Raw genomic sequence first — 19,840 nt, 5'->3', positions numbered from 1 at the left:
ACACACACACACACACACACACACACACACACACACACACAGAGGTACTTCAGAGTGAGGTCAAGCAGACATTGTTGAACTAAGAAGAGGATCAATAGTGCTCTGAGTGTTTGTGCACCTCTTGCTTCCCTCCCACATTTTCTTTGCTCATTTGCGGTCTTTCCACCTCTTTCTCTCTCTTCCTCTTGCTACCTTTATGCACATATACAATGCTACCAGTATAGCACGCATGCAGCAGAGCAGCAGCCATTACTGTACAGCAGGGCATTTCTCATACTACTGCAATCCTCGCTATGCTCTCTTACAACTGACTGCTTTACCATCTCTGCTGTGTGGTATAACTGTCACCACTGCATGTGTGTCTGCGTGTGTTTCTGGATGTGTCCCAGAGGCTGTGTTCATACTACTGTGGGAAATCTATGGCTGGTGACTCCAACTCACTGGCACCCTACTAGCAATAGCCTGGATGTGATAGGCAGATGAAAAGAGAACAAGGCAGTGACAGAACGACAAGCAGAGAAGAGGCAGAGAGAACATGTAAAGGACAAAATGCTTTCTTCCCTAGTTGGGAGCATCTCATTTTTTCTCATTAGGGGAACTCATCTGAGCTCAGAGGATAAAAGGAGGACTGATAGCCGGTCTTTCTCTTTCACTCCATCTCTCCTCTTTCTCTTTTTCTCCTACTGTGCACATGCCACCTAATTAATTACACCCTACCATTGCATTGCTACAACAACCACTGCCGTCTAATTAACAGCAAGCCTCAATCATGACCCCACTTCTAGGGTTCTGGATCTGTTTGTGTGTGTGAGGTGGAGGAGGAGTACTGTAAATGTGTGATACGCTGTAGGGAGGATGGCAAAAAACAGCAGGCAAAAGAGAGAGAGGGAGAGAAGGGTAGGTTGATTAAAATTTAAGATGAAGAAAGAAACAAATGGATGACACATAGCTTGCAAGAAGCGGTAAGAAGAGCTTAGTTAAGACAAACCATTAATAAGAAGACAATTATTTAAATATGACAGATGCTCAAAAGAAGAGAGCAGAGATGGGGCAAGATAGATGGTGCATCTCCTCCCCAGTCCCAGCTGGATTTTATCAAGCAGACTGGAGCCAGGGAGGTTGGTGGGGAGTTCCAACTGTGGCGCGTTTCACCCCGGATACGTCACTACCAATCCCCCTTGAGCCTGCATGAGCCTGGCCAGGCCTTGGTGCTGCTTAAGCTTGCCAGGCCAGGCTCATCGGCTCCTACCGGCCCAAACACACTCATACTGATTTTATCAGAGAGAAGAATAGAGCGAGGCAGACACTCAACACACATCAGCTGTACAAGCTGCAAACCACATATGCTACATGTAACGTCCCTGTGGTTTAATGGTCTCCAAAAAGAGATGAAGAGAGAGACGAAGAGGGCGGCAGCTGTAATTTGTTTAGTGTATGTGAATCGATTAGAGTTAGGGTCGTATTATTCTTCTCCCACGTCACACACAAGAGAACTGAAGCCCAGTGGAGCAATCAAGGGGCTTAAATGGAGTTATGCGCACACACAAACACAAACACACACCCTGGTTTCCCGAGTGTCTTCTAAACAGTTTATGCAGAACATGAGGCCATACGTATGGTAAATGAGAGGTGAAAAAAAAACCCACCCCAGAAACTGATGAGGGGGGCCACACCGGATGTAAATGATACACTAATGGGAAAATACAGTTAAATGTAGACAACCAACAGATAAAAATGACACCATAATTAATATTAAGGTATCAACCTCGCTTTATTAATAGTGTTAAAGCCATTTTGAAGAGCCAAGTAGACTTTTCTTGTAATTACATCCAGACATATCTAGTGTTGCTCCCAAAAAACGTTTGTGCCTCATATTACATCGTAAAAAAGATCCATGCAGTTATTTCATACATGTTGCTTATTTCAGTTTATTATACAATAATTATTATATAATAATAATGCAATGAAAGCTAATATTAATTTTAAGAATTTTTTATGTTTATATAGTATTTATGTGAAAGAAACCTGGACAGGATAATTTAATATAGTTTATGTATTATGTCAATAACATTTTGACAAATGCAAAATAATAAAATAACACAATATAATAAAGTCATATTAAATATTTAATCAAACTCACTTACATTACGTACATTACACGTTTACATTTTTACTCTTGGGCACCATTATAAGACGAGTATACAGTCTTTCTTTATTTTCATGTACAGAGTCGTATAAAGGCGAAAACGTGACACGTATATAGTTTCACTAGAACAACATAAATGGAAGATATAGAAGAGGATAGGAGAGGGAGGAAGAAGGAGAGAAAGTGAAACAGAATGTACTAGTAATGGGCCAACGGCAGAGAGGAGAGGCCATGTTCGCTGTCAGCCATTAACATGGCCAGGACTAAATTATTCACTGCACTCTGTCACCTTACACAAGCCTGGGCTAACACAGACTAAAGAGGGCTGTGTGCGTATGTGTGTGCATGTGGGTGTGTGAGAGTGTGCGTGTGAATGAACTGTGGCTGGTAGGAGGTGGAAGGGAAGGATTCCTTTAAAGAAGGGGCTCTGTAATGCCATCCTGTGGCTAGAAGAAGAAAGACTATGTACGAGCTTTTTCAATTAGAGGGAGCACACCTACACAAGCATTCGCAACCATACACCAGATCAAGAACACGCCTTTATGTTACTCTGAAAAATGTGCATGCAAATAATATACAAGTGCTAACCTTCTCTTGCCCTTTGAGTGTACGACAAGCACACGCAAATACATAAACATGCAAGCACAAACACCGCAAGCAAAAACATTTAAAAAAGACACGAAAGAACAGAGAACTGTTTTGTGTAGAGGAAGCTGATTTCCATATAGCCTGCTGGTTTACTAAGGAACAGGAGAGGGTGGTTAGGAAAAGCAGCTGGGCAAACAATACAACCTCACCTGGAGTCATTTATATGGATTGCTTGTGTGTCTGTGCCCGTTTGTGTGCGTTATGCCTATGTGTGTGAGGGTTTGTGTGTTTGGTTGTTATGTCGAGAGGGGTGTCTCCTGTTGCTGCTCTTCTTCATCATGTTCCTGAAAGTGCCGTTGGCAAGGAAACCGGGGAGAGAGAGAGCAAGCGCGAGACACATGAGAGACAAGTCAAGGAGCACAGTTTCGGGTAAGAGCAAGACAAAATGGGGAACAAAAGGCAGACAAATGAGAGAGGAAAAATAAAAGCAGAAGATCATGGCAGAGAGTGCTGGTGGTTGTTGGAGCAGCGGGGCTAGAAGAAGATGGAGGAGGGAGTTACAGAGGGGAGCCAAAGAGCATGTGACAGTGCGACCCATGCCTCCCACTGACAAGCTTTATTACAGTCCCACCTGCCGAGAGACAGCAAAAAGCACTTAGTCTCAGCCAAGTCGCCTGACAGCAGAGGACAGTTCGAAAGGAGGGAAAGAGAGAGGGATCAGAGAGTGGGAAGAAAGGAAGGAGAGAGGCTAGAAGTGGAGACATGAAGGCTGGATGGGAGAAAGGGATGATTAAAGTCATGGGGTTGCAAAAAGGGCTGGAGAGGAAAGGTGATATAAATAAAGGTGACACACAGAGAAAAAAACATGACAAAAGCCCAAATAAAAATTAATTCAATATTGTTATTAGATGACCACCACTGGCAAAAGTACACTTTAATGAAATATTTTCATCTATAGAAAACATCCTCACTTTTTCTTGTACCCACTGTGGATTAATTCCAGCAGTGTACTTCTTTAGTTGAGCTATTACATTGCTCGATTTTCTAATTTTTCTCCCATGTTCTCGATAATGTCGGAGGGCACAGTGGTGCAAAGATGATTACTGTCACCTCGCAACAAGAAACTTTTGGGTTTGACTCCAGCGACTGGCTGCGGCTCCTCTGTATCCTCCCCCTGTGCCTGTGTGGTTACTCAGCTTCACCCGAGAGTTCAAAGACATGTTGAGTTAACTGGTGATCCTGGCCATAGGTGCAAATGTGATTGAGAATGGTTGTCTGTCTCTCCGTGTTAGGCTCGGTGACCTGTCTAGAGTGTACTTCCTCCTTTTCTTGCCCTATGACAGCTGGGATAGCCTCTACAAAGCTTGCTGCCAGTTTTTAGCACATCAGGCCTAATCATGCTTGAACACCTGCTTCCTTTCTCAATGTGAGGTCAAAGGTCAGAGTCTGGAAGTTTCTCACTAAGCTGTCTTTTTTCTTCTTTTTTTTTTCCTGAGCTGTCTTGAACGTTGCCTGATGGCTTCCACGCTGGGCCTCCACCTCACATTAGGTGGTCTCAATGTATAAATATAGTATATCTTAATACATCTAAATATATTTTCTCTCAAGTCCAAAAAAGGGAATCACAATGTTGACAAGCAGTACTGGCAACAGGTTTAGTTACTTGAAGTTAAAAAACAACACTTTCAAAAACAACATAAATTTATTAATTTTTTTACTCAATAACATGGGGTTTAAGCTTTTTGGATAAAAACTGGCAATGCATTTCAACATATTGTAATTGATGTAGTTTAAGATCATTTTAAAGCATTGCAGATCAAGCTTTACAAATCCTTTAAGACCAGCTGTGGTGAGTGGTATAATAGTAGAATATAGCAAGTGCCTGTACAAGAAAAAAGTTAAGCAAGGGACTTTCACCTTGGAGAGAAGGTGTTGAATCCCTTGTGGAGCCAAAAGTTAGCCTATCTGTTGTGAGGCAGTCAGGAAAAGAGACAGGGAGAGAAGAGAGCTGCAGAAGAGGGCATACTGGCAACAAGCTTGTTGCAGGAATAGTTGATGAAGACACTTCTTTATCACTCTTAACTGTGTCATTGTCATTGTGCAGAAAGAATGTCAGATTCCAAACATTGCCTCCCCGATGGTGTTAGGATAGCAAGGTAGGTAGGAATATTGATATATGCAGTGTAGAGCTAAATATCTACCCAGAAATAACAATGCAATTTTAGATACTGCCATCATTTAGTGCATCAGCTCACATCTAATAGAGCTCCAGCCTGATGATGTATCTGCTGATGAGCTATGGCCAAGTAATGACATGCTCCGCTGCCTGTGAATCTATAGGTCTCTTCCCTAAGTCTACACTTTCAGGCTCCCAGGCTCTGGTTGGAAAACCACAGTCACTAAATCAAACCCATCCGGAGGGAAGAGGAGAGAAAGTGAGAGAGCGATGGAAAGAAAGAGACGGTGAATATGGGGGGAAAAGGGGGTCAACAGCCCGTTTCTCGGCCTTTCAGGGAAAGGAATGTGTTGGAAGGGATACAAATCAACCAGGAGTGACTGCACAATAAGGTCAGTGTGACCAGAGGAGAATCCCGACACAAATGCTCGACTTGCATATATACACGCACAGGAGCAAACACATTAAACACACAAATGCAAACACAGTGAGTGATTGAGTCGGGGCATAAGCTCATGCCCACCATGCGAGTGGCTAATAACCATGGCATGTTGCCAAACCCACTGTCTCCTCACTAATTCCCCCATGCACGCCAGCACTGGCGCCACACACTGCAGAACAGGGCTCTGTTTCTCAAAAGTTCTATGATCATTACTGAATTACTCAGATACATGAATGAAAAAACAGGCACACACGCCATCCAGTTTACAAGGCCCTGAAGAAAAGATAATGAAACAAACAATGAAAACACTGTGAATTAATATTTGTTTATTGAGACTGCCTGCTCTCACTTAACACACACACACACACACACACACATACATATCTCAATGCCCACTCTGATGGGCTGGAAAAAGAGGGCAGAGAAGTGGCACTTTGCCAAGTGTGGTGCTGCCAAGAGACTCAGTATACCCCAGTCTCCAGCGGCATTTTAATCACACACACACACAAACACACACACTTTCCCATCTGCTGTGCTTCATAGAAGCGGTGGCAAGCTTGTCACTGTCATTTGAAGTTGTCCCATCCTCCCATCCCCACAGAGGGGGACAAAAGAGAAGAAGAAAAGAGAGGGAGCCGAGGAGGGGGAGCAAGCAGTGGCATTCCTCCCCATGCTTCCTCTGTCACCCTCCAGTCGTCCTCTATTGAGCGCATTCCTTGCTACCACATCTTCAGCTCACCATCCTCTCCTTCCCCACCCCTCAGCGCCTCAGTCGTGTAACCTCTTTGCTCTCTTATTCCTTGCACTGCTCCTTACATACACATGCCGATCGGTCCACTGGACAAAAAGATGGGGGAAAGTGCAGCTGTAATCATCTTCTTACAGCCGGCTTTGTTTAATGTTTGCATGTGTAGCTTACTGTGTTGTGGCATGACTGTTTGAGCAGTCAACCTGCTGTCTTCCCTAACACTCTTAATGTGGAATGTTAACCAGACACAACAAGCTCAGTCTTTCCAAGCAGATGCAAGTGGCCAAAGACTGTTAAGTACCCACCCTCTGTGCCCCAACCAGTACCCACACCCTACCTTCAGGGGTGTTCCATGCTCCCACTGTGGGTAATTGTGATTGTATTGAACTGGCCAAAAGCCAAGTGCACTCAACTGCCAAGTCTGCCAAGTCCAGCTGTGTTGTTGCGATCAAAACACACTCACAGCTCATCTCATGGCAATCAGCATGCGTAATTCCCTTGTCAAAATATACATATGTACACAACAACATGAAGGCATATGTTTCTGAATGGATTTGTTGAGTGTGAAAAGGACAGAAGGCTGCTCTGACACAGTGGAACAGAGCAGAGTAAAGGCTAACAAAGGCAGGAATCAAAGACGCTGTGAGACGGATAAATGCTCCAACAGTTGAGATAAAGAAGAGAATAGCACCACAGATTCCCACTTCATATACCCTTACTATTATATAGGCTATATAAGTCCTGCGTGTCACTCCCTCTATTAGAAATCTGTGCAGTTAGTGTAGCAGGAGGTTTACCTTTGTCCTTCCTCACCACTAACGATGTATTGACTGTGTAGTTGCTCTGAGTGGGTTGTGAAGTATTCGTCAAATCAAGGGTCCACAAGCATGAAGCACATCGTGGTCAGCCCAGTTCAAACCCTCTGTTTCCTTCCATATGAGGGTTCACTGCAATGGTTTTGAGCATTTGAAATGAAAAGTGGCTCCTTCTGAAATATTTCTGACATGATGTGACCGAGCAGAGAGTGCACACTGCAGTGGACAGTAGGAACTGTCTCAGATCATCAGTCTATCGCTATAGCTTCACTACGGTTGCTGCATGGGGACATTTAATGATTTAAACCCTACAGCCTTGTGATCATGACTGCCTGTGTACCTCTTTACTCTATTCTGTGTGAACACGGAAAGCGTGTCTTGTGTCACGTTTCTGGCCCGAGAGAAGGAAATGGGCCGTGTCATGTCAGTGTGAGCTGCAGCGCAACACGCATGATGAAGAGGGCTTAAATAACTCATGAAAACCCCGTTCTCATACCACAGTAGACCACAGGGAGGATCATTCAATGTTACGTGTGTGTCTGTAGATGTGAGGTCCCCCCCACCCCTTGTCATGACTGTTTAGCCAAGTGCCTTTGTGGTGGTGCTACAGTGTCTGTGTGTTTAGTTAGAAGGAGAGCTTTAGATGGTTTCTGTAAACGACGACAGGGCACTCGTGGCTAAACAGAAATAGCCGTGGAAAAAAGAAAGCGAGGCCTGAGCAGGAAAGAGCAAAAGAGAGAGAGAGAGCTGAAGAAAGCGACAGTGGAAAAGAGGAGGATGAGATAAGAAACGTACAAAACGGTGATGTTTATTAGTGTAAACATTTCCATAAATAAAAGAGAGAAGAAAAAGGGGATTTTGCATTCAGTTAAAAGGCAGTTTGGCTAAACTGATGAGAGGAGACAGCCAGCACTTTCCACATAAACACACTGAGCTCCAAACCCCTCTGTTGTGATGGCCTCCCTAAGGACATATAGTCACAATTTTTTTGTGGCTGTGCCTGCTTCATCATGACATCTTCAACCTCATTTTCCAGCATTACTTTAGCAGTCCCACCCTCTTAACCCTCGGGTCAAGCACCACTTAAATGCACTATAAAGGAGATGTGAACTGATGCAAAGCATACAATTTCAATAACTGATTGAAAAGTGTATTTGATTAATCTATCTAGAAGTAAATTTTCAAGTTAATAACAAAAAGGGTCTTTGTAAAAAAAAAAAAAGGTGGCTTTGTAGGTTTGCATTGCTGGTGATTTGGAGCAGCTGCTATAAAACAATGCACTCAAAGGATGGTGAAGAGATCAAACGCCTGGGACATTTGCAAAACAAACTGCAGACAAATCATCTTCACGTCCCATAATCTCACTCGGCAGATTGTATCGATAGATATTTGTGATGTGACACGATGGAAAAGAAGCCGTTAATGTATGACGCTTGGTGATACGTACTCTTGGTATACGGATGAGGTGAAATGGGGCTGTAAAGTGTAAAAAAGGCAGAAGTATAAGAGTACATGGTGGGACAAGCACGAAGAGAGGAAGTCAAAAGTAATTTTTGTCACTTTTCGGTTAGAGTGTCAGAACTGCCAAAGATCTCATTTCATTCACTCCGGGGGTCTCACCACTTCCTGTGTTGCTACATAGCAGGGTCACACAGATACCTCACACAGGAAAAAGTAAGCACAGATAAGTTGCTTACCAAGTAAAGAGTATATATTTCGAGGGTGTGGTTCATTCTAGCTGCAGAGTGTTTACTACTGAATGTTCTGAGTGACAGACTCTCGAGTAGTTCTGGCCACAGGAGACACACAGAGACAAGATCAACAAATGCAATATTAAACATATCAGTCAGTCAGATAATACTGCTAATGGCTGGAGAATGGCAAAAGGAAATTCGATTGCACTGCTTTATAGTGCAGTAAGCTCTGTAAAATCACAGTAGTGTTAAGTGAAATGCTTTGAATCACAGATCCCTGGTGCGTAAAAGACAAATAAAAGGCTTCAGTGTTTTAAGCAAAACAGAAAAACAACAAAGAGAAGCAATAGTGATGGAAATAGGGAAGACGGAAGCATAAAACCAGTGGAACAAGTGGGTTTTGCAATACTCACTGGAAAGCTGACGGTCTGCTCTTTCTGCCTCCAAGGTCAGTGGCCGAGGAGGAGTGTAGTCACCTGTAGTTTGTGAGGGCCCCGACCCTGCGTCCACTTCCTTACTGGCTCCTGCTGCAGCCTCAATCACAGTACTACCCTGAAACATAGAAAGACTGTTAGGGTACCGAGGTATAAGAGGCGTTTATTAAGTCTAAATACATTTCCTAGAATAACCATCAACAACAACTCAGTTTAAAGATTCTCCTCCTGTGAAAGTCACAATATGAGAGATGCTGTGGAAATGTTTGCAAAACATACTTGTTCTTACTTTATCAGGGCTAAAGCAGAAATACTGGTATTGTAATAAACTTTAAACAACAACAAGAGATTGATGGTGCAAATATAGCAATTAACTGCAGATCTATTTTGACTGCAAACATTTTTAGCTGCTGTCACAGCACTCAGATTTCTGCTATAAAAAGACAACAACCGAAGGGGGATGCAGCTCTGGGTGAAGAAATGTCCCTTCCCTGAAGTGACAGAGCTACAAAACAGAGAGACAGACAGACAGAATCAAAGAGCGAGACAGAGGGAGACTTTTCCTGACAGACCAAGTCTGTTTGTACGTGCTCTACTCTGCCCCCTTCCACAGCTGAAAGAGGAAAGATGGATGAGACATCAGCAGAGAGACAAGCTGACCATGAAAAGCAGAGGGAGAAGCAGAGGGTGGCTGTCAGCGAGGTGAGAGAGAAGAGTGGGAAAGACTTTTTAAAAAAAAAAAAGAAAAGAAAAAAAGACCGTGATGGCTCCCTCCATTGACGAGTAGCAGAGAGACAGGCAAGGGAGGTGCAGCACATCTTAAGACAAAAAGGCACCCTGGGCTTATGAAATATACATAGCTCTCAGCTGGAGACAGAGACACGGAGCGACAGAGCAGAGGAGGGCCCTGAAGACTGACGAGACTCCACTACCCCTCCTAAACACACACTGCTAAAAATAAAATACACAGACACATTCCTAATGACTTCTCATGAGGAGCCGGGGGGAGTAGTTAGAGTCTCTTTTTCCTCCTTTATTTAAGTGTGTGTGCTCGCCTGACTGACTGCATGTATTCACAGACATTTGTTGATGTTTGTGAAACATCAAGGTGTGTCAGTGCTTCCTCCTACAGTTACAAGTTGAGTGGGCAAACCCAAAACGGTAAATATGACACAACAAACTGACAAGTGCTTTGGCAGTTGGCCTGTATGTAAATTCGCATACTGGTCAGGGGATTTTTTGTTAGCTCAACCGCTTCTCTCAAATCTGCCCACGGGCCTTCTTTTCAGGCCCAGACAGCTGCCTGTGCCACACTAGCAGTTAAAAACCATTTCAAATACACCTCACTTAACAATACATTCACCCTTTGTTCAAGCCAATGATTCACCTCTCCTACGCACTTTTGGTTATGGATATGCCACTGAGGTATTAGGATTCTCATCCCATTGTATTTTTGTGCACCTGTCTAACCTGCAAGAATGTCACTGGGTATTTTGACTTCTTTGCTGCTTTATTATATCTTATCTTAGCCTCTTCATCAGGCATGTTGGGTATGCTTTAAGGCTCTACACACCTTAAAAGCAAAGTAAGGGGGAGGACAGTGCAGGCAAATAGTCATGTCTGAGCCCGTGGATTAACTCTACTCCAGACAACACACACAACAAACATGCTCACGTGTTTCCTAACCTTTTCTGCCACTCACTCTCTTTCATCAGCCACTTTGGTGTTTTTTTTTCTTGTTTAAAAGGCACAAGTAAATGGCTTATTTATGAACTCCCTAAAGTGGATGTAAAACTATAAAAAAAGAAAGGAGAAGGGCACAGAGAAGCAGCTAGCAGGGCATGAACTTTTATATCTAGTCAAGGACATTAGCCTACATAATTTAATTACTCAGATATTGTTTCTTTTCTCATCCGCTAAACTGGATGGCAGGAAGCAGCACTTAAAAACCCAACCCTCAAAGAAAAAGCCAAGATAACAGGACTCATTGATGCTAATTTAGATGTTGGCATCAAAGGCTTAAAATGGCTCAGTTAGACCCAAAATATTGGGAAGCTATATATTTTCACAATGTCTTGGTGACACAACATAACCCTGTGACAGCAGCAGAAGTGCTTTCATACACAGCTATAAGCTAAGCAAAGTGTTACCTTCTCAATGACTAGCAAATAATGTAGCGATTCATGATTTGTTCTTAATCCGTTTAATGTGTTGGCATGCTGATATTTGTTAATACATATTAACTGCAAAGTGCAGCTAGGGCTAAAGAATTCTCTGTGACGCATGTCTTTGTTTGTTCCCAAGGTGTCACACAAATTGAAATGATGGGAAATTTAAGAGGAAGACAATTGATTGCACATCCAACCCAACCCAAGCAAAAGCTTAATTTATTTTTACAAAAACTACAAGTAACTACCTCTTAGTGCCTCGCCAACTCCATCAATCACTAAAACAGTAAATCTGAATCACACATTTATGCTGCATTGCCAAAAATAAGAAAGAAAAATGTGCCCGCATAAATAAAACTGATCTAAAGCTATATAACCACTCTTTTATTTGAAGAGCTGTGCCTGAGTGTGCATGCACACTTATGTTGACATATGCTTTCTGAATAGACCAGAAATAGACCAAGGCCATTTAAGATGCAAAGCAGGAGTCAGGAGGTGAAATGAGAAAGATCTACAGAGGTAGTACTAATTGAGGTTAATTCCAGAGTTCAGCATTATCTCTCTAATCGGTAAGGAGGGTGTTAGTAATGGATGATGTCACAGGACATGGAGAGAGCCTGCCAGCACAAATCACTTGCAGTGTGAAGTATAGTACGCCCTCCAAGGATCACAAGACATTAGTAGCTGAGAGCAGATCTTGATAGGCGGCTAAAGATAAACAGTCCAGAGGGTACGCAGGCTTACATGTAGAAAAGTGTGCATGCTTGTGTGCCTCTATTACTGTCTTAGAGAAAAAGGCTTTTCAGTCAAGAGAGCCACAACCTCTGCAGTTATCTGCCTGTCTTAACCTACATATCACCTGTCAGCTTCTAAACAGCGTTCACAACCTCTTGCATGCATCCACTCACCTTGTTCTAGAGTCTGTATCACTTCTTCTAAGTGAGACGCAGGGAGTGATGTGCAACACATGTGCACATCACTCAAAAAGACATTTAGCCTTTGATAATTACTCTCTGTCTCTCTCATCCACACTCACTGTGGGCTAACTCAGGCCTCTTCGGCGAGAAGCACTTTAGTCACGTCCGCACCATCAATACTTAAACCCTGCACAACATCTGCAGTTCAGCACCTTCCAGATTCATTAAGGAGGAGGACTGGGGGGGACCAAAAGGATACGTCAATAAGCAAAGCTGGTGTGCGCACATTTGTGTGTGTGTGTCACCAGGGTGCAGGGCCATCCTTGAGCACTGCTGACAGTCTAGACAGGAAATACACTTGAGGATGTCAATAAGTTAGTCAGCGGGAATGACGAGAGATCAATACTAACACAGGATGATGTCAGTGGCTGCAGATGAGATCACCTGAAGCATCAGGTATGAGGATCGACATTGTATTAATGGTATTATCACATAGTGTGGGTAAGAGAGAAAGTGGGTGAACATCATTTTTTCTTTTAATTACTCATGACATGCTAATCTACAAATACATGAAGATATAACTGATACTGAATCCAGACTTTTGAAAGACTTTCAAGTAACTGAAGAAGCTTCTCGGATGAAACTCAAAGAAGTCCTGTCGCTTTTCTTTCCAAGCTCTTTAGACTAAAAACACAATTCCACCCTTTGTCTTTATTACCCTGGCATCACCGGTTAAATCACAATTGTGTTGAATCGTTAAACTTTCTAGAGCAAAGGAAATATTTCATATGAAAATGCCACGGATTAAAACTTCAACATTTTGGGGAATCAACACCTTTAAGTTGCATAAAGCGATTCTCCCTTGAGATCTGTGAAAACGATGAGCTGATGCTGATTTCACCCACGGGACATGACTGCTTTATATCACATTGCCTTTCTTGCCGTGGCTTTTGGCGTGAGTGTCTGCGTGTGTGCGCACGCCGCTCGATGTGTGTTTGCGTGTGTTCTCAGCTCTACTGACATTTCCTCAAACGTGGTTGACATTTCCGGGGGATTTGAAGACTTGATCCCTTCTGTGTTTGAAGAGCTGTGTGCTGCCCTCCTCACAGCACCGAAGGAAACGCTGCAGCAGAGCCAGCAGCATGCCGTGCCTTCAGGGCTTTAGTCTACAGCATTTGGAGCGGCCCGTCCTCATTCACCCGTAGTGTGATCAGGAGAAGACCTGCACTATACATTGCCTGCCTTTTAGAGACGACTGGTTCACTGCTTGGTCTTTTCCTTAGTCTTGCTGTTTTCCCCTGAGGTGTGGAGTGTTTCTGCTTTTCTCAACTGAGGCAGAAAAGCTATAAGCAAAAGATATGAGAGAAGAAAGTAGATAGAGATAGTGTGGGAGGGAGTGAGAGGGAGAGAAAACAAGAATGTGTGATGGAGAGAGGGAGAGATCCGTTTCTCCTGCTACAGGCTGGTTAGTGGAGCGAACTGACACAGACTGACATCTCTCTTCCACGGAGACTGAGTTAAAAAGAGCTTGGCTACTCTTTGTCCATTACTCTCTCTCACTCTCTCTCTTTCTCCAGCTTTCCCACTTCTTACTCTTTCAGATGGCTTTCTCTTTCTCCTTCTCTCTCTGACCACCCCGAGGCTCCCGTGTCTTGCTTTTTCTGCCTGGATGGACTGTGCAGCAGTCCTGTCCTAGCCTGGGGCTCAAATTACACCCTACCGCCCTGTGTTAGCCTCACATGCGCGCGTGCACGTGCACACACACACACACACGTATGTACACAAGCAAAATGCACAGAAGCCCATACGGTAGCCGCGAGGAGGCCCAGGGCCCAAACACAGGTCAGGGCTGGGTCAGTTAAAGGCAGATGGACAGCAAACCCACATGAATCAAGCCTCACACCAAGTAAAATAAATTCATATTTGATAGTGTGTGTAAGTGTATTTAAACACTAATAAAAGCATTGATCTTGTGGCATAATAAAAAAATATGCCTGATATTCAAATAACCATGAAATGAGAAGACTCTATGTCAAGATCACGTCTTGCATGGTCAGTTCAAAGTCATCCTGTCATTACCACAAACCTGAAAACTGATGTTAGGTGTGATCTTGGTCTCTTGTCCTCAGCAAACACCTTAAGCACCAGACTAAATCAGCATTATGTCTTTAACCAAACTACATCTTTATGGCGCACAAATAAAGTAAAAGTAACTCCCCAGGACCATAAGATCCTGTAGGTCAGATGATTTGTGTGTGTGTGCTGATCTGACCTCACTATCTCCCTGCCCTTCAAATGTCAGTGATGTCATGGTTGTAAAAGATGTGTTTCCTGATGGAGAGCGGAAGGGAAGCATTCAGTTGCTTCCTGGGTCTATTTGTCCCTAGGAGCAGGATGCAGGGGTACAAGTGACTCAATAACAATGTGTCACTTTATTGACCCCCATGTAGGATACACAGTATCACCCCCTTCAAGGCAAGTCATACTACACTGCTGAGCAGGAGCAGGGGAGCATTCAGATTTAGTGCTTATAGTACTGCATATATGGTACAGACAAAAGCATGTATAGTTTATTTTACTCCCTCCTGTTGCCCTTCATAGTTTATCTCCAAAATTCAAAGTCAAAGTTACAGTATTGCACTTCTATTTCAGTTATTTGAACTGAGGCTTAGAAAGGTTAAACCTGCAGTTAGGTCTCAAGCTGTGGGTTGAAAACAAACTAGATGGGTGTCAATAAATCAAGAGAAATGCTGCTTTATGGCAATGCAGTGTGTCCTTGAGTTAATGTATCAAATGCTACATGAATGCAATCCATTTTTCTTCAGCCTCAGTCACAATGCTCTAACAACAAAATATCATTCATATGCCAACACGCAAGCATGCACACACCCAGCTGGGCATAATGCAGGACTGCATCCTTCTCTCAAATCTGTTGGGATCTCTAGAAGGAAGAGGGTAAGTGCTATTGATTGGCTTCTTCCTGCTTCAGTTGGCTGTCGGACTGAAAACAAGCTTGACCATTTGACAGTATACTTATTTTTTTTAAAGTGTAGCTTAACTACATACACACTTAACGCACATGGAGCTCATATTTCCATTCATCTAGTACAGAATCAGAATCAGGTCCCTTGTGTTTACATGAAAACAAAGTACTTAAAATTATGTTAAAATCTATTTTTAAGTGAAAGTGTGACAGAAAAAAAGCAGTTTGTAATCATTATATGAATAAATTTAATTAAGAAACCAGGCAATGGACTCATGATCATTATCTACATACGTTTTGGATCAGGCTGTTCTTTAAAATCACATCATGAAACGCATCTATACTGCAGTTGCCTGTTCTGCTTGTATACAGGTACCAGAAGAAGCCAACATGAAGACAGACACTTGGGTCAATATAAAACACTCCTCTGGGCAGCACTGTGACATTATGAATAGAAACCTTTGGTGTTCGATGGTATTTTGATATGAAGCAAAACAAAGCTGCAAGGATACAAATCAGACAGAGATAAAGTCTATAAAAAGACACTGATGGTGACAGATAGGCTGCTCACTGTGGTTTAAAAAAATCAAAGGGAGGGTTGGAAGCAGTGGTAAAGGGGTATGCACATATGTGGGTGGACTAATGACACTACTTTAAAAAACAAAACAAAAACAGCCTACGTAAAGAAATGATCTACAAGTTATCATTGCACACCTCATTGAGAGAGCAAGAAATTAACTGGTCTCTAAAACTAGCTTCCTGAAATAAACGAACTCTTTAGTTACATGTGCACAAATGCCTCAAATAAGATGTAAATAAAGCAAAAACCTTGTGAAAGCGAACAATCATCTGCACAACTGACTCAGCTGGTCAAATGATATACTGTGCAACACTGGAAAATTTAAGTATAACAGTTATATTAAATTACATTTAAGGTGCAATTATGACTCAGAGAAACAGTCAGCACATTCAGTAGTGTTGTAAAATCTGTTTTACTCTGTTTTCAGTCAAGTGAAGTATGCACAAGTTGTAAAAAAAAAAAGAAAAGAAAAGAGAAGGAAAAAGAAAAGAACAAAACACAGTGATTCGATTTATCTACCCGTGATTTATCCCATCATATCTAAGGTTCAATATTAACCATGTTAGCATTTAAATGTCTTTTTTATGTGCAGTCTTTATTGCACCATTTACTGGGAAATGTGAATGGCTGGTGTCAGCCAAAAAAAACACCCACTGCTGTGCTCATATATCTGTTGTCAGGCGCCAAGAAAATATATACAGTAGGTAATATATACAGCAGAGCACAGCAAAACAACTCTATTCTCCAGAGAGAGAAGAAAGTAGGGAGACAGCGAGAACAAGATAGAGAGAGATATACTGATAGAAGGAGAGAGAGAGAGAGAGAGAAACACAAAGGGCTGTTTTCTGCTGGGTGGGTAAAGTGTGTCCAGGGGGCAGCTGAGTGAGCACACACACAACACAAAGTCTGTCATTAGTTCCAGCTTTCTGCAGACACAACAAACCGTGTGTGTGTGTGTGCATATGACAGAGAGAAAGAGAGAAGGAAAGAGAGAGTGACAATGCATCCATGTGCGCCGCTGGGTATGTGTAAAGGTTTTGTGCATGTGTGTGGAGTTTTAGACATTGACAAAAGCCTGTGTTGTTGAGCTTGTCCTCTCTGATGTACTGCTCCTTCAGGATCACAGGCCTGTGCAGTCAATACTCGCTCTGCGTGGCTGTGCGGATGTGTGCGCGTTAGATTAGTCACAATCCTCCTTTCTCCTCTTTTCATCTTCTCCTCCCCTCTTCTCTCTCCATCCTCCTCTCAGTGTCTTCCTCTGACACTGCCACACACACTGCCTCCTATCTACCAGCTGCCACTATGCAGCCATTCGTCAGAGCTACGATTAGCGAGCGGAGGAATGTCATGTAGCTGCAGCCGACTTCTCACCCCGACCCTGACCTTTCACCTCTGGGTGACCCCTGACGACCCGGAGCAGGAGCAGCTGCTTTTACTCTGTGATGACATGCTCCATTAGGCCTGACACCTGCTGCTACACGTATCAAATCACTGTGACACACACACACAGTCTTGCACACACATAGACATAGAAACACACACACACAGAAATACATACAATTTGTACACACAAAGATGCAAAAAAATGGGTGGTAGAAGCAAGATTCACAACAGTTACTTATGCACAGGCATACACAAACACAATGGCCTTTGCACATGCTAATGTAGAAAGGCGGCCCTCTTATGGGATTACACAGTCATTACAGAGAGGGGGTCATGAGGGGCACCTGTAGCTGAGCGGCTCCACAGTCTATTAGGATCCAGTGTGTGTGAAAAACAGAGAGAGAATAAAAGAGACCAAATATGTAGTATATAAATTGAGGTATAAGCAGGACTAGAGTAGTGTTATACAGCCAACACTAGCACCATTCAGTGGGCACTGTGCATATGTTCAGTGTGCAATAAGACCTTCTTTGTATGAGTGAGTGTTTCTGTGTGTGTGTGTGTGTGTGTGTGTGTGTGTGTGTGTGTGTGTGTGTGTGTACGCGCCCATGTCTGTGTGTGGGCCCCAGGCCGACTCTGACAGCTCAGTGGTAGCCATCTGCTGGCAGTCACACCAGGAGAAAGCAACCGCAGCCAAACAATGGAGAGCAATGACAGGCCAGGATTTGTGGGTAGTTTTCTATATGTGTGTGTGCATGCATGCGTGTGTCGTGGGGTGGGGGGTTCTGTGTGTATTTTAGTGTGGTGTGCGCGCTTTCCCTTCAAAGATCCAAATGAGCCCCTCTCTATGAGCATGTGCAGAGGGGCGTGGCTGTTGTTGATAGGCTGTCTCTGTTACCAGGCGATAGATTAACGAGCCCAAATGGCCATCTGAGGAGGATAGATAGCATGGGCGAGTGTGGGCTCACTTCATCTGCCTAGTCTATGTTTATATGTCCGGCCAACCCTTTTCTCTTTAATCTCCTTTATCACTCCATATCCTTCTCTGTGTAAGATTGAAGTTCATACGTAAAAAACCCACAAAAAATAAAACGTTAGGTGGATGTGCACGTACTGCACTTTGGTGCACACATGCACAATTTACTCGCACATAACATCAAAGACTTTCTTTGTATATCCATCCAAAAAAAAACTGTTTGTCTCTCTCTCTCCATCTGCAGGTAGAGTGTCATCATGAATGTAGACAGATGGTTTGGTGTTGGAAGGAAGCTGGCTCCCTGGATTTGACACAGCAGTCTGAGAGCAAGCAGCATCCAGCTGGGTAGAGGCCTACACTGCCTTCTATAAAGAGCTTGCCAGGTGGCCAAGAAACAGGCTGCTGGGCTCCTGCAGCCACTACACGCATTACCCTGTAGTCACTATTCTGCTATTATATCACCAAACATGACACAGAGCTGTTTTTGACACAGACCAACAAATAAGTCAAGACCACAAGTCAGAAGCAGATAAACTGAAAAGCAAAACGCCAACATGGAGGGGAGAAATGGCTGATTATGAAAAGAATCCTTCTCCCTGCACTCCATTTGACCAAGTGCACTGTCTGTGTTGTGTGTGTTGCTTTGGCCATCCATGCCGATGGATGGCAGCACTTCAAAGGCAGCCATCAGCAAGTTCCTTCTCTTCCACCTCCCGCTGTTGCTAGTTTGTGTGTATGTTTGTCAATGTGTGCATGTGGAGCAGTGCCTCCTGTAGCTGGGGGCTACTGGTGATCACCACTACCGCAGCGAGGCTGGCATTGCATGCCCGCTGGCACACTAACAGGGCACACCTATTTACACAAACCCAGACTGAATGGCAGGCATTGTCTGGGTGAGAATGCAACACTTAAGCTTCTGATTAAGGCAGAACAAAACCCTGAGGGGCAAGAGTGGTGAATGCAGGGAGGGAGAGAGCCAGAGAGGGAGAGGGAACGAGATGAAGGGAGGCAGGAAAGCGAGGCTCTATAAAGGGGGATCTCATCTACTGTAGCTGTGGGAAGGTGAGATAGGAGGGGGAATTTGAGAGAGGAAATGAAAAGAAGGAGGCGAAAAAGGCGAGAGGGCAAGAATTGGCAGCCATGTAAGGGACTCAGAAAGGCAGGCATGGGAAGTGAGAAGAAGAGGAGGTAGGTGAGGATGAAAAGCAGTGGTAGGAAGGGAACCAAGAGGGAGGCAGGGAGGAAAAGGGGTGGTGGGGGGATGAGCAGGGAGGCAGGCTTAGGAAGAGATAAAAAGACAACACAGAAGGAGCCAAGCAGTGAGGCAAAGAGGGAGAAGACAGAAGGAGCTGCTGTCGAGGTATCCTCACTGATAAGGATGAAGTGATGTTGCCCTATAATAGCAATGAAAATAGACAGATAGCGCCCTCCAATGGTGCTCGTGCTCTAGTAATGCACTCTAAATCCTGCCCCCTCTTGTTCAGGGACTGTACTGCAAATAAACAAGAGTAGCCAATTCCAAATCAATTAAAGTGGTAACACAGTCATTTAAGCTGCTTTCTAGCTGGTTCTCAAACTTGAATTTGACACCAAGGATGGATGATTTAACAAAAAAGATGTAATATTCACAGAAAGCATGTAAAGCTTCTTCATTCAAAACAGTTCAGACACACATGAAATTCTCTGTTTATGCGTGTGTGTGTGTGTGTGTGTGTGTGTGTGTGTGTGTGTGTGTGTGTGTGTGTGTGTGTGGGTGATTAGCAGCACCTTGGCAACGTATGGGCAAAAAC

At 43.6% G+C, this 19,840-nt stretch overlaps 1 protein-coding gene across 1 annotated transcript in view; it reads right to left on the bottom strand.

Moving 5' to 3' along the window:
* LOC102195727 (uncharacterized) overlaps positions 1–19,840 on the bottom strand; it is a gene marked incomplete at its 3' end in the record, with an annotated part of 158,498 nt that overhangs the window by 98,915 nt on the left and 39,743 nt on the right. The window contains exon 2 of the mRNA XM_013914015.1: positions 9,023–9,161. Within this exon, the coding sequence (XP_013769469.1) occupies positions 9,023–9,161 (139 nt within the window). The remainder of the gene's footprint in view (positions 1–9,022; positions 9,162–19,840) is intronic.

This window comes from Pundamilia nyererei, unplaced genomic scaffold (genome assembly GCF_000239375.1).
Source record: "Pundamilia nyererei isolate P.nyererei 1_Seehausen unplaced genomic scaffold, PunNye1.0 scaffold00166, whole genome shotgun sequence".
Classification (NCBI taxonomy): Eukaryota; Metazoa; Chordata; class Actinopteri; order Cichliformes; family Cichlidae; genus Pundamilia; species Pundamilia nyererei.
Note: the sequence above shows the minus strand (reverse complement) of the source record. Positions and strands in the feature narration are given on the sequence as shown.